The sequence below is a fragment of the Anas platyrhynchos genome, chromosome 4 (genome assembly GCF_047663525.1).
Source record: "Anas platyrhynchos isolate ZD024472 breed Pekin duck chromosome 4, IASCAAS_PekinDuck_T2T, whole genome shotgun sequence".
In the NCBI taxonomy this organism is placed as follows: domain Eukaryota; kingdom Metazoa; phylum Chordata; class Aves; order Anseriformes; family Anatidae; genus Anas; species Anas platyrhynchos.
Genome location: NC_092590.1, coordinates 21059693 through 21074430, shown reverse-complemented (window position 1 = coordinate 21074430; position 14738 = coordinate 21059693). Strand labels below are relative to the sequence as shown.

The window sequence follows — 14738 nt, the reverse complement described above, 5'->3', positions numbered from 1 at the left end:
GGGAGCCCTGTTAGGCTTCCAGGAGACAACCAAAGCTTGACCCCTGTTTGTTGTGCACTGAGATAGCGACCCCACATGCTCTCTGTCTGTATTTAAACAGCAAACATGAGCTTCTCCTCATATGAGGAGCACTGGTTGTTGATCAGAGCAGCCCTCTGATCCTTGGACTACAGTGACAGATCAGCCAGAAAGAGAGCTTGAGGGATTGGCCCACAGCCCTTCTCCTTCCTCTCCCTTGCCAGAAAGAGGAAAACTGAGCATCAGTTGCATCCCCTTCTGGTACTTGTGCTGATGGAAGAGGCAGTTTCCACCACGTGCCCTATTTCTTCCTACCCTCCAGGGGAAGGAAGCACAGCTGGATTTCCAAGAACTCTGGCACAGGCTCTTGATTTTCCTGTGCCCAGCCTATGCTCTCTTTCCCACGGCATATGTGCAGGAGGTCTTATTTCTCCCAGATTTTGGTATCAAGTTTATTTATTTATTTATTTTATTTCTCCTGAAGGAAAGAAGGTAGCAAGATTTTTGTGTGTGTGTGTGTGTGCTGGCATATTTTTTTTTTTTTCCCTGCCAAGACAGAAATGTCCTTTTCCCTCAGGATAAGCTGCATTCATAACTCAGCACTGAGGTCCAGGTTGGTGGCCAAAATCATTTGAAATATATGGTGTGTGCCTTTAATTTAGGACAGTCTGAACTTTGCTCAGTGAAGTGGTAGGTAAATATTGATTCCAGTTTGGTGGTGGGAATGAGCAAAGCACTATTTCAGCTTTACCTTGGACTTTTGTAAACAGAGCCAGCAGCCTCCGGCAGAATCCAGCTACTAATTGGTCATGCTTCCATCTGCACAGGAGCATTAGTCATGTGAAAAGATGTTTGCTTTCAGTGCTGCTATCTATGCATTTTTATAAATATCCTTCAAAAAGACTTTTAAAATAACCATCTGGAAGAGACCTGCATACAAAAATTACTGGATTTCATATGGACACATTAGGCTGTTTTGCCTCTGAATTAAAAGGAGTCAGAATTTTGCCTCTGAATTAAGAAGAGTGAAGACAGTCAGATTCACTCAGACATGGTACAAAGTCTGAACTTGGCTTGTAAAATTAAACTCTGGTCATATTGAAAGAAATGGAAGTTTTTCCACCAGTCATAATGGCTCAAAATAAGAGCTGAGTCTTGTAGAAGATGTCCAGAGGAAATGAGATCTACTAAGACATTTTAAACTCACAGGTCATACATGAACTCAATGAAAAACATAGTGTTTTCACTATATTCCTTAAGTGGGGAAAAAAAAAAAAATGGGTAAATAGGATAGAAATTTAATGTTGTAAAAGCTGGGAGATTTTGTTCTTCAAACATGGTGTTAAGATAGCAAAGTTTTCAGCAAAATTGTTTTCCTTGGGGAGCTATGATTTTTCGTCGCTATCAGGTGATGTTTTTTGGTTACATCTGAAATTTTAATAAGGTTTCATTCAGGGACAGGGAGCTGTTGAGTGAATTGCTTTATCCGAAACACCATTCTGTGTGGTGATGCTAACACCTAAATTTGGTGGGGCTACCCTTATAGTGCTCACCAAATCCAGCTTCACAGCAAATATGGTTGTGAATAGGAGGCTATGGCATTTAGTGGTTTTCTGCCTGTCCAAAGGCAGAAATTTGTCCATTTTCTGATTCCAAGACCTCAATAATAGATAGAAGCCCCCCTCTCTGAAGGGTTTGAAAATTTCACTTGCAACACAATTGGGGAAGATCTGTGCTGCACAGAAGGATGTATTTGGTAAACTGATTGCATCAGGCTTCCTGTATTTACCATGCATTTAAGATGTAGCTTATTTTGCAGTTTGTGAACTGAAATCACCTTCAATGAGTGACTTTCTGTGGGGCCTTGAAAATTCGGGCTGGCTGAAGCATATCAAAGCCATTATGGATGCTGGCATTTTTATTGCAAAGGTAAGGTGTGTAAAATAAAATAAAACTTGAACTAACCAGATACAGAAAGTGAGGACCAAGTAACCCAAGCTACTTGGGTAATTTTTGTTATCTTCAGTGATGTTGTATCTGAAACTAGTGTGTCTTGTGATGCCTCACATATGAGGAGAGAAAGGTTTTAGGTGCTGTGGCATAACATTTTGCTAATAGGGTAAAAACAGTTTGTGTTAATTTGTACTGAAGATCTCAAATGTGTTATGGCCTCTGCTTTCTTGTATCTTGTTATGCCATGTATTTCAATGCCCTTTCTTTACTGCCCCAGCAGTGGTTATTGCTGCTCCTTTCCCTATTTACCTTGCCTCCTCCCCTGTTTCCAGGATATTTTCTTTGCTGACAATTTCTGTTCTAGGACTACTACTTCACATGGTAGTTGTACTGTAGGAATGTTAGCACTATACTCTGAGTTATTTAGGAAACACCTAAATTAACCTTCTAATCCAGTGCCTGTTTATTATGACGACCAAATTCCCTAGCAGGTTCTACTCTTACTTACTTGATAACTGCTTCAGGGAAAAAAAAGTATTGGCTTTGGTAAGAAATTATTTCTCCTAATCCCGTCTCAAGTAGTACAGACATTTCTCATCTACTAACAGTAGTTTTAATTTTATCACCCCCTTACTTGTGCTCTGTCTCTTTCTGATTCAGTTCTTCTTTTTAAGATTACTATTACAATTTTTTACAGGCCATTTTATTTACAAGACCTGCTATATATGACTATATGGATAAACTTCATGGATCTGCCTCCTAAGTAACTGCCTGTTTCTCTTGCTTTGCTTCTTCCTGCTCAGCAGTTGTAGCTTTTTACCTGAACGCCAGCTGCAAGATAAATGCCCATGTCATTTCTCCCAGCCCTACCAGCTTCTTTAGCTTATAGAAATCAAGTCATTTACATTAGCTCTTGCCCATTTTTCCCCAGTGGCTAATGTTTAATGTCCAAAAAGTATATCCTTTGTCCATATGCTTGCCAGCCTCGTGCTTACTCAGGCTTGCATTTTGACCTGTTCTTATTTGCACAGTTCCCAGTTCTCAGTTTTTGGTCTTCTGCCCGTATGGGTTCTATTTTGGTAGAATTTACTTGTCTCTTGAGATAAACATAGATAATTTATTATTATTCCTTGTTTCCTTTTAAGCCCAAATTTAACCTAAATGTTTATTTATCTAAGCAGTATCTTTCCTAACCTATTTTATTTCTTGCTTTTCTAAACATAGTTCTCTTTAGAAATGGCAAAGGCCAAAATCCTTAGAATTTAAAATAACCCTCAAGTTCCAAAAATAATGCAACACGAGACTTCGGAGAGCATTGTACAAATCCCCTCTTTGTGTGTTTCTCCTGGATTATGGTTAAAATGGGATCCTCTCTCCTCAGTTATTCACTTTAAAAGTATTTGTACAATCTTGCTTATTAGGTATGGATGTTCACTACTACCACAGGCTTTGTCAGAAATCTTTACAATTATGTCTTTAATTCAGTATGGTGTAATAATAGCCATGCCAGCCTGGCACTGGAGGCAGACATTACCATTATTGACATTGCCATCAGGAAGGGAAATTAAGAGCCATATGGAAATATGGCTGTTCTGTTGCTGGTATGTGAGTGGGAGCATTAGCAGTAGCTGAGCTGGCTTTAGACAGTTCTGCACTCTGGTCAGTTGATGTATTTTAATTGCTCTGTGTGGTATGGATCCTCTTGTACACAGTAGACTTTTGGAACTGAGAATCGGTGAAGCTGTCTTCTAGGTGAATTTGCTGGTATATTTTGGAAATGTATTTATCTGCAAGGTTCCTAATAGCTAAGTACCCCTTTTTAATGCATCTATCCTCTTAGTGCATCTAAAGGACAGGGAAGGATGCCTATCACAAATTACAAATGAGATTTTGTAGTGTGCTCCTTCAAGTCCCCAGATCCAATGTTTGTGTCTCACTGGTGCTCACAAAAAAACAGCTGCTGAAATTCAGATCTCTTCCTTTCTGGATAAGGTCAAAGGGTTCGTTCTCTCTTCTGTCTGCCCATGGCCCAAAAGCATACTTAGCTATTTTATTCAGAACAGCTTCATGAAGAGGAGGTGAAAGTAACTCAAAACCAGAATAGCTAACAACTTAGCAGTTAGAAAGCTGCTTGGCATGTGGGACAGGATTCACTGCTCCTTTGGCACAAGAAACTGTTGAAATGGATCCCTCGTCCTCCCATACTGGTGCATAAAGAGGTGATGCTGCAAACACTGTATTGCATGGGATGTGATGCGATTAAGACCTTCCAAATGAGAGGAATAATGCTCAACATCATTCAGGAAATCTGTGGCAGAATTAAAAACAAAATTAAACAAACCCAAAGTTTTCCCAATTCTTAAATGAATGCCGTCCATACTGCGCTGTCTCACTTTTCCTCTCTTACTATTGCCTTTCTGCTGCTTGTGAAATCTCTGACTTTTTCTGTATTCTTAGGCTGTGGCTGAGGAAGGTGTGAGTGTGCTTGTTCACTGCTCTGATGGCTGGGATAGAACAGCCCAGGTTTGCTCTGTAGCAAGCCTTCTGTTGGACCCATATTACAGAACTATGAAGGGATTCATGGTAAGCAGGTTCTCTATCACATAGTCAATGAAAATATTATGGCATCATTTTAGAGAATGTTGAGTGTCTTTTTTTTTTTTTTTTCTGATGGAAAATCAACTTTCCCTATATTTTTTTTCTCCTTAAGTATAAAGGTTTTTATCTGTCCAAGTCTCCTCATTTCTTTATGAAATGCTATCAAAGGTGTGGAGCAGTTGGGTATCCATCTTTTTTTTTTTCATAATCTCAACCAAGAAACTTTCTTGCGGCCCAAGGGGCTTTTTGGTGCAAGCATGAGTTGGTGTTTATTTTCAGGAATAAGTGAAGTTATGAGTGTCAGAAGTGTGTGATCCCCAGACACTAGATTGCAATGAGCAAGCATGTTGGAAGATCTGATCCTTCACCAAGCACACCAGCACTACTGAGGCATCTAGAAATGCCTATCAAGTTAATGGGCACACATTAAGATGAGGTTTAAAACATAGTTAGGTTCTGGTTTAGAAAATGATGAAGCAACCTAATTTATGTTGAAATACTGTCATCCTACTTGCAATAATCAAAAATGCTACTTTCTTCTCAGTTGGCAGTGGTGCTCAATGCTCATCACTTTCCTGCTTGCTCTAAATTTTTTCTGGGATTCCGATACTGCTTGCTTATATCATATCTTGTTCATCACTTTTCTGTTTTTTCTAAAAAATACCTGGGATTCCAATACTGCTTGTTCTACCTGCTTCAATAGGTCAGCTCTGCTCCACTACACTGAATGCAATATTCTCATTTCAGGTTTTAATTGAAAAAGATTGGATTTCCTTTGGTCACAAATTTAACCACCGGTAAGGCTGTGCTTAAGTTTTTCTCTATATATATTTTATGTAGTCAGTATCCACTGCCATCCCAGTTTTACTTTACTTATTGTCTTTCAAAGCATATCAACAGAACACACCCTCAGGATATCACCACATCCATTTTTCCCTTCTATATAACTTAGCTGCCTGGAAAAATCAAAGTGAAATATTTTTGTATCTGCCTTTTCTTGCATATTCACTACAAGATTGCTGTGAGGAATACTGAGTGCTGGTCTTGCAATTGCTATGATGCATGTGAGAGAAAAAAAAATAGTATTTGGCTTGAAAATCCCCTTTGGAATCCAGCAGATCTTTCAGTAGTGCCAAGACTTCCCACCTAAGTCCCTGTTCAGGAGAGTGTACGTCTTCCAGGATAGTACTTTAATTTAAGCATGTCTTTGAGTTACCTAATATCTAAAATACACTTTTCTTATTATGCTTTGTTCCAATTAAAACAATAGAATTTGTTCAGAAACATCAGGTAAAGAAAAAGCAGAAAGTCATCTATCTGGACAAGTTATTTTGTGCATCCATAATATAAAGGCTATAACATAATGAGAATGTCTGAAGAGTATGTATAAACATGGATAAATATCCATATTTTCTCTATTTTCTTTCTTTTCCTTTAGTTTCTGTAAAAAGTGTAATTTTTGTATTGGAGCTTAACTACATGATATTGCTTGATTCAGATATAAATTTAATTTTAAATTTAAAATTCTTAAAAAAAAAAAAAAAAGCACACACACAAAACAAACAAACAACTTTTCAGTATAAGCACCACAACACTTGTGAAATTCCAGCAGGAATTACCACATTAAAAAATAATGCTGTCAGATGTCTAGTATTATCAGGTGATAGATACAATGAAATGTAATTACCGATGGCTGTACTCTGAGTTCCAGTACAGTATTGTTATGCTTGCTTTGATGCATAGTAACAGTAGAAGTGAAGGCTTTGATTTTAGATGTTGATAGATTTCCACTTTCCATTTTTCCCGAGCTTTACGACGCTAGACAAGCAAAATAATTAATTGAAAATGCTTCTCCCTATTAGGTAGACTTATAAAATATTTTTTATTTCTGTGTGTTCTGTATTTTCAGGTTCCTGTTCTTCAACGTACCCTACAGCAAGTGGTTCCAACAGACAGTTTTATAGTTAGAAAGTTTCGTGTTCACTTTACAGATAAAGTAGCTGGAAAGCTAAAGTAGTGGACAAAAAATTGTCCACTTTCTAAAAATGTCACCAAGAGAGGGCAGCTTTAAACTGTTTTCTGCCAAAGTTGTTCTGTTCCTCTCCTGCTCAGTCTTCTAGGTTTGGCAATGGTCTGACGCTGACACAGACTGTCTAAGATAGCTTGCTAAAGTCACTGCAGTCATTCTTCTGATGACTTCTGTTACTGTGGCATAACTGTGTATTAATAGCATTAAAACGTGGCTATGTAGCAGCCAGTTGTTAGTAGATGTGAAGCAACAAGACACCCACAAGGGGCTTCTGTTTCTATTTGATAAATTCTGCTTTCCTTCTACTCCATGAGCCTTGCATCATTTTTGTAAGTAAAAACACACTAGTGGTTGAGATTTTAGAAATGAATACAGTTTGTGCGCTGAAAGTGTGAGGGCTTTGTTTTCATTAATTCAGGAGTCATCATTTCAGTTTTCCTAGCAGATTTCAGGTTATAACTGAATGTATCTTGTCCTGTTTTAGGTACGGCAATTTAGATGGAGATCCAAAAGAGATATCCCCTGTTATTGACCAGTTCATTGAATGTGTCTGGCAGTTAATGGAACAATTTCCTTGTGCCTTTGAATTCAATGAGAGATTCCTGATCCACATACAGCACCATATCTATTCTTGCCAGTTCGGTAATTTCCTGTGTAACAGCCAGAAGGAGAGACGAGAGCTGAAGTATGAAAGCCTTTTCTTTAGAAGCATGTTTATGTTGGGGTCTGTGGGTGTGTTGCTGTGTTTAAGACTCCAGGGTTTCCCAGCCCAGGTGAATGTGCTTCCACAAGGCACAAGGTGCAGCATAGCATTCCTGGCTGTCATCTTCTGGTGACACAGATTAATACCAAAAATGTTGATCCTCTGCAATGTGGCTCTGCTGTGAGTATAATCCACTGTGTGCATGACAGGGATTAGTGAGAACGGTTGAGAGCATTAGACCTTTAGCCACGTGGCCGTAGCCTTATTGCAGCATTAACAACATATGAGGCAAGCTTTAAAAAGAAAAGATGATATTAATGAAAATTAAGTTATCAGTTTAAGAGTCACTGCTCTTCTGTGTTCTAACCTGTCTTTAGATCTCATGTTCTTCCCAGCCACCTCTCTAGTCCTGTCCTCTGGGATACTTACGAACGGCCTTTTAGTCTGGTACCCCTCCTGAGGACTGAGTCACCAAACTGTCCTGCTGTTTAGCTCCAAAGCAATTATGCATTAATCTACCTGTCCTCAGTTCCAAACAGAGCCAACATTATCACTTGTGGCAGAGCTGATGTTTGTTATCTGCTGTACAGGGCCCTGGGTCCTAGGTTACCTCATGGTACCCCCTGCTTTTCTCATGCATCATGATCATGACAGCAATAGTATTGCAAGGGACATGGCAGTCGTTGCTTGCTGCTGCTGTTTGGACCCTTTCACTGCTCAAATGCAGAGCATCTGATATACCTTCATCATATCCCAAGCTATAACCACAGGAGAAATCTCAGCTCACTTGTGTAGGCATCCTTTAAGTGCAGCAATAGGTCTGAGAGCCAATTTTATGGAGGGGATCCTCTCCATCTCTCAAACCTTTGGGACCAAATACCCCCAAATTCTCATGCTAATAAATAAATTCTAGCTGATACTGCTAGGGCAAACCATCCCAAAGCATCTTACTGTCAATCACAGTTTACATGTGACCACAGACTCCACCATTATATGATTCAGATGTATGATTATGTGATTCAGACCAAGAACACACAACCTGGCCAAGCCCTGCACCTGCTGTGACTCACTCCACATCAGCCACAGAAAAAAAGTGACCCATCACTGGAGTCTTAAAAAGAAGCTTAAAATCACTTCACCTCACAGAAGCAAGATCCTGGCATTTAAAGCAGTTTTTTTTTTTTTTTTTTTTTTTTTTTTTTTTTTAACAATCTCAATTATTTTATACAGTACCTGTTGTTGCCAGCTTTCAGAATTACAAGCCCTCCAATGGCTGAATTTAACTCAGAGTAGAGAGAACAAGTGACTACGCAGCTTCTGTAGCCAGGCAATGTTCATATACGTGTCAGGCTTCTGCCTGTGTACTGATAACAAGCATGTGTACTTGCATAACAAGCATGGGTTACGAATGCCTCGAGTTTCACCAAGGCCACAAAGGGGTTGCAGAGCAGTGGGGCAGGAAAGAAAGCACCAAGCTGTCCGTCACCCTTCCATGCATACTGCGGGGGAAGGTTCATGGGGCTTTTCTAGGACTTCTACAGAGGAAACCTAAAATGAACCCAGTTCTCTACATTCTCTCTCCAGCTGCTCTGGCTTTATGGGGAACGGATTGGATTTTGCTGTTAATGACCAACAAAGGGATACATCTTATTCTGCTAAGGAAGTATAAAGCTGACTGTAAACAAGCAGAGCACTAGAATGTCTTACCCAAGCTTTATTGATACCTGAGTTGTGCTTGAGATGTTTATACATTTGACTCTATTTTTTCAGAATCCAAGAACGAACATATTCACTGTGGGCTCACTTGTGGAAAAATCGTGCAGATTACTTGAATCCTCTGTACCGATCAAACCACAGCCAAACTCAAAGGACCCTGTACCCACAGATGGCTCCATGCAACTTCTTGTACAAGTAGGTAATATCACTTGCTGCTGAGAAGCATTGGATGTGTTAGTACGTAAAAGAACATAATGCCTCTGTATTTATGTATTTATTGCTCCATAAGAGAACTTACAGAGAGTGAATTCAGGTTCAGATGCAATGAGTTCATTCCTTGCATGCTCACAGTCAGCCAACACCTCTGCAGCAGTCCACAGCAGAGTATTAGTCTGAAAAGAAGCTTAGAAAAGAATCTGAAAAGATTAGAGCTATATTGACAGCGGTGTGTCCTAATTTCATGGTTACTCACTTCTTCCACTGAGAAATGGCTCTTTCAGTTCTGTTCTCATCAATGTTTTATAAATTTAAATTTCCTTAAACTTCTTCCATTCAAGATTTTAGAATGATGATTTGATATGGTTTAATTGCTAAACTGAGTGTTCAGTAAAACAAAATGCAGACTTTATCTGTTATTGTTGTTATACCTTAAAGTATACATGATGAATTCTACTTTTTTTTTTTTTTCCAAAATTGAACTAAACCTAATGAGAATTGTTGGTATTGACATTCTGACTTGAGTAATTAATTGCGCCATTAATTTTAATAACCTTAAGGAGAACTTGATTAGAAATACATGAAAACTGTGACGTAAGTAAAATCAACTAATTTGCTTTCTAACTGCAACTAAAAGCACCTGCTAAAAAGTCAGTAAGTATCCTAGATTACAGAAACTGAATTTTCTGACGTCTACTGTTCCAGGGCATATCCACGTTAAAAGAGTTTAAAAATAGACATTAATCATATTCTTTGGCATAGTGGGATTTGTAAAAGAAATACCAATACTCCATTAGAAAAGCAATCCAGCTGATTTTAATTGAATTACTTGGGTGTGTAAAGATTTCAAAGCTATCAGACCATAAACTTAAGGGGGAACGTGACTTAAATAGTATTGGGGTAGGAATAATAGCTGCTTGGCTGGACAGGTGCATCTGAGGGCAAGTCTCTCAGTTACTTAACCTGTCTGGTGAGCTACTTACATACTCAAAGTCAGGTTCTGGCCATGTGTTGTGTGGAAAACAGGAAAGAAGAATGCTAGAGTAAGCTACGGACTTACTTACAGTTTGAATCCTTTTCTCCTGAAGATGAAAAATCAACTCAACTGTTTAGCTATGAGTTTGTCAGGTAATTCCATAGAGCAGGAAGGTAACTAGCCAGAGTGTATGCTTCATGCAATTTCCGTAGGCCGGTGTTTGCCTTTCCTTTTGCCACGGATTGCTATTTTAAATCAATTGCAATTCAGTGTACAGCAACTTGGTATCACTAGCAGAGGTTTCTCCATTAGAACAACATGTAAGTCCCCAGTACTGGAAAGCACTTGAGTATACCTCCAGCTATTTAATTATTGTTCTTTCTTTCCCAGCTTGCTTGTTTTCTTAAGCATTCTGTTTACTTGAGAGGTATAAGCATATATTTATGCAGCAACTGAAATGCCATAATTATTTTAGAGAAAAAAAAAATCATGTCGTTTAAAATTTCAGTTTAAATTTTAAGAGATCAAGACAGTATACTGTTTTTTACCCTTTGTTTTTAAGCCTTCTTCACAGGGAAAAAAATAGCAAATTGCTAATTAGCTGCCCCTCACTCCCCTACCCCAGACAAAAATAAGCATACGGAATTCCAAAACTGGCTTAGTGGGAAGCTAAATAATGGTTAACAACTAGGATTATGAAAAACTGTCGTAACCATGGCTACGGTTAGGTAGGTACCTTTGCTCTACAGCACAGACAGTGTAGAACAAGAAAATACTGGAGCAAAAGTTTGAATTAGTCTTAGAGGATACCTGTTCTTTTGATAAGCTATATCACTTCTAACAGTTAATGTCCTGAATTGCTGAAAACCCTAATCAGTGAACCAGCCAGAGCCATCTGATCCAAGATATTCCTGTTTCTTTCTGTTGTGTATGAGAAGTGGTTCAAGCTGCGCATGTCCACAGATTTGCATCTTCAGGACAGACCCAATGTAAATGAACTGTAATGAACCACTGCTATGGTGCTTAGGGACAAGGTTTAGTGGCAGACTTGGTGGTGCTAGATTAACAGTTGGACTTGGTGATCTTAGAGAGCTTTTCCAACTTAAATGAATATAAATCTTACCAAACAGCTAATGAATGTATGGAGCGTGTACGCACTCCAGTGATGGATCTAAAAAAGGCTGAAAAAATGCACATATTTAAGTCTTCTGATACCGTTTTGCCAAATGAGAAAATTGCTGACCTTCCCCTCAATTCCAGGTTCTGGAGTGGTATGTACAATCGCTTTGAAAAGGGGCTGCATCCTCGACAGTCAGTTACTGATTATCTGATGGCAGTGAAGGAAGAGACTCAGCAGCTGGAAGAAGAGCTGGAAGTCTTAGGAGAGGTAATAAACACTTGATTGGTATGTCCCAGACTCGAGCTGATGGCAAATGAAACCCAGTACGTGACAGAATCCCCTACACAATACATCCTCTTCTGGCATAAGGATGTCCCTGTTCTCCCATAAATCACGGGGATTTTGACATTCTTTGCTTTTGACATTCTGAGGCACAAAGGTAGACCTCTCTCTTTAAGGTGAGAATTTCATCTGTGATAGTGCATCCATACTATTTCTGAAAGAAAACTTATATCCTTCTGTAATTCAGTTCAGCATCAGTTTGTGACAGACTTGTGTATGTCTGATACTCCATAAACAGAAAAAAAGTTTAAAGGGTGCCCCTTGGGTTGTGCTCTAAATTATTTACTTTTCAAAAGGCAAAGATACTTAAAGGGACCACTGGGTGCTAAATGGGTGTATGTAACATATACTGTTTTCTTGATTTCAGAGGCTGGCCAATCTTCAGAAAATGCAACTAAATGGTAATAAAATCCAGAGTAAGCAGCAAGACCGAAGCAAACAATTAGGGCTTTCTGCTTCCACCAACAGCTTAGCCAATACTCCCCAGGAGTATGGCAACGATCTGAAATCATTCCCGTCCCGGAGCCCTTCACAAGGGGATGAAGATTCAGCCTTGATTTTGACACAGGACAACCTGAAAAGCTCTGATCCTGACCTCTCAGCCAACAGTGATCAGGAGTCTGGTGTGGAGGACTTAAGCTGCAGGTCCCCCAGTGTGGGTGGCTGCTTGCCTAGCGAGGACAGTGGTAAGGATTCAGATGAAGCTGTATGTCTGGCAGTCTGAAACACCTTCTCAGCAGGAAAGGAGCTAGAGGAAGCCAAGTCCTTCATGGTCTAGAATGATGCATTTTCACCAGATGAAGAATGGGAATGGTCTGTGGCCTAAAGAAATAATCCAAAGAAAGGGAACCGTGCAATTGTGTAAGTAAAGATTAAGCAGAACAAGCCATGATTAGTTTTTAGACATAATGCTAATGAAAGGTAATCTCTGCTGTTATGAATATTTAATTTAAGCCAATGTGGTGTTTGTTTTCACTTTATCAATGCTGCACATAATTATTCCTTACTTTGTACATTTCCATATTTATTGTACAAAATAAGTTATTCTCCAAAGACATGAAATTCCAAAGTACTCTTACATATATGGACAAAGTTGAAGATCCACTTAGTGCTAGGCTACTGGTGAAGCAGTCAGAACTTATTTTTATAGCTTTTGTTGCCTTCAGATGTATTGTGAGCATCCTTTGTTTTTTCCATGAGAGGTATTACTTTTTGAATTTTAACAATTATTTATTTTGCATATTCTCCTACTAGAATCCTTTAAGGCACTGTAAACCTAACAAATGAATACGCTTGCTTAGGGAACAAATGCAGCTTTGATACTACAGAAGGATTCCTTAGTAAGAAGCACGTGAATGCATCCCATTTGTACTCAACTCTCAACCAGTGTTGAAAGTTCAGTAGTTTCTGTGAACAAAACTTCAAGGACTATAACAATACTTAACACAATCTTTGTGGTAAAACATCCCTTTAAAATGAAAGATGTTAGGCTGCATACTACAGCCTCTGTCTTTTGTTCTCAAACGTTATTTATAGTTTACTCTTGTTCAAAAATGCCTAAGTAAGATAGAGAGGTAAAGTTTTACACATAATAAAAATCCAGGCTCTTCAGCCTATGTTGACTCCTACTTGTCAGTCTTATTTCAGTGGGAGTGAGGTATGTGCATAGTCCAAAATCACTTATAAAAGTCACCTACAAGTGTTGCTCCAAATCCAGAATTAGCAGATGGTTATGCCCATAAAGGAATTATTATATTTCTTCCAAATTTTATTGTTCAGACTAAACTAAAAGTTGCTTTTTTATCTGCACACAAAATTTCCCTTATAGCATTTGCCAACCTGAGCATAGCAATGCTAATTTAAGACTGATTCAAAGAATCATTTTCTAGTATTAAATATGGAGTAGAACAACACAATAGAAAACTCAGTCTTAAGTTTGGTTTAATAATTTTCATTTTTTATCAGTAGAAGCAATAGCTTTCATAATTATAGATATGAAAATAAACCACTCAAAAATGTTTAAAACTTGCGATGTTTTGAAACTCACTAAAAGGCTTCCAGATGAAGCCTCCTCCTCTTCCCCCATGCCCCAATTAAAGCAAATTAGTTAAATATATAATTCATGTCTGCTTTTAACTCCTTGGAGATAATGATGTAGCATTGAGTTCTAGTAAAGCAAAACATGGTAGTGATGTAAGTTTACTTTGATGGCACTTCCTACTACTCCTTCAAGTACAGATTTACAGGCAGAATTAAATTATATAAATATACCTCAATTTAGAAGCTTTAGATTTTATTCTCAGCCTGCTTTTGTGGAATGGCTCTTCATTTTGTTCTAAGAACTTGTTATTGAGTAGGTAAACTTCAGTATGATTACTATCCTGATTAATATCCTCTTAAGAGAGCTGTTGTCTTTGAAGAAAAAACTTAATTCTTAACAAGATAGACCTTATTGTTATACTGGAAAGGCCAGATTCTCAGTTTGATAAATCCCTGTTGCTCAAGTAAAAATAGGGCTATGATACCTTACCTTCTGCTGAGGATCCAGCCTTCTGGTTTTTAATCTTTATGGCTTTTTAATGAATGAAAATCCTGATTTTAATTGTACTTTTAAAAATGTTTCATATTTTGAACATACCCTGTAAAATTTATGGTATTAGAGGAGATTTTGAATGGGTTTTCTCAAAGTAAAGAAATACACTGTAAAGTCAGCAATGAAACAAAACATACAGCTATCTTCCTAAAAATGAGTTTGAGACCGGGCAATACCATTGTGCATCTTTAAAATGTAAAACTGTATTGTGGTATTGCACCTTATAAAACAGGTTTAGAAACAGATGCAGAACAGGAATATAGGCATACTCAAAGCACTGTCCTCATGGAGCTAATGCAAGTTCTTAGTTAACATAATAACATTTTAAATGAAGTCTTTGCTTAGCAGCCCTCTCTGATGCGTCTGCGTCCTTCAAATTCTGCATTATTTACTATTGTTTTCATCGTTGTAACGTATGTATTTGTGACATTATTAGCCTGCTGAGAAATGCTTCCAAATAAATACTTAAGGTCA

The 14738-nt window shown here is 38.3% G+C and overlaps 1 protein-coding gene across 5 annotated transcripts in view; it reads left to right on the top strand.

Annotated features, from left to right (window-relative positions):
• The window catches only part of MTMR7 (myotubularin related protein 7), a 48670-nt gene extending 33932 nt beyond the window's left edge, over nucleotides 1-14738 (top strand). For 2 of the 5 annotated variants that reach the window (XM_027456165.3, XM_013101780.5), the window contains 7 exons: nucleotides 1838-1947; nucleotides 4429-4554; nucleotides 5317-5366; nucleotides 7083-7283; nucleotides 9072-9212; nucleotides 11470-11596; nucleotides 12039-14738. In XM_027456165.3, coding sequence (XP_027311966.1) covers nucleotides 1838-1947; nucleotides 4429-4554; nucleotides 5317-5366; nucleotides 7083-7283; nucleotides 9072-9212; nucleotides 11470-11596; nucleotides 12039-12395 — 1112 coding nt within the window. In that variant the 3' untranslated portion in view covers nucleotides 12396-14738. The remainder of the gene's footprint in view (nucleotides 1-1837; nucleotides 1948-4428; nucleotides 4555-5316; nucleotides 5367-7082; nucleotides 7284-9071; nucleotides 9213-11469; nucleotides 11597-12038) is intronic. The other 3 variants (XM_038179049.2, XM_021274029.4, XM_038179050.2) reach the window with 3 other exon arrangements.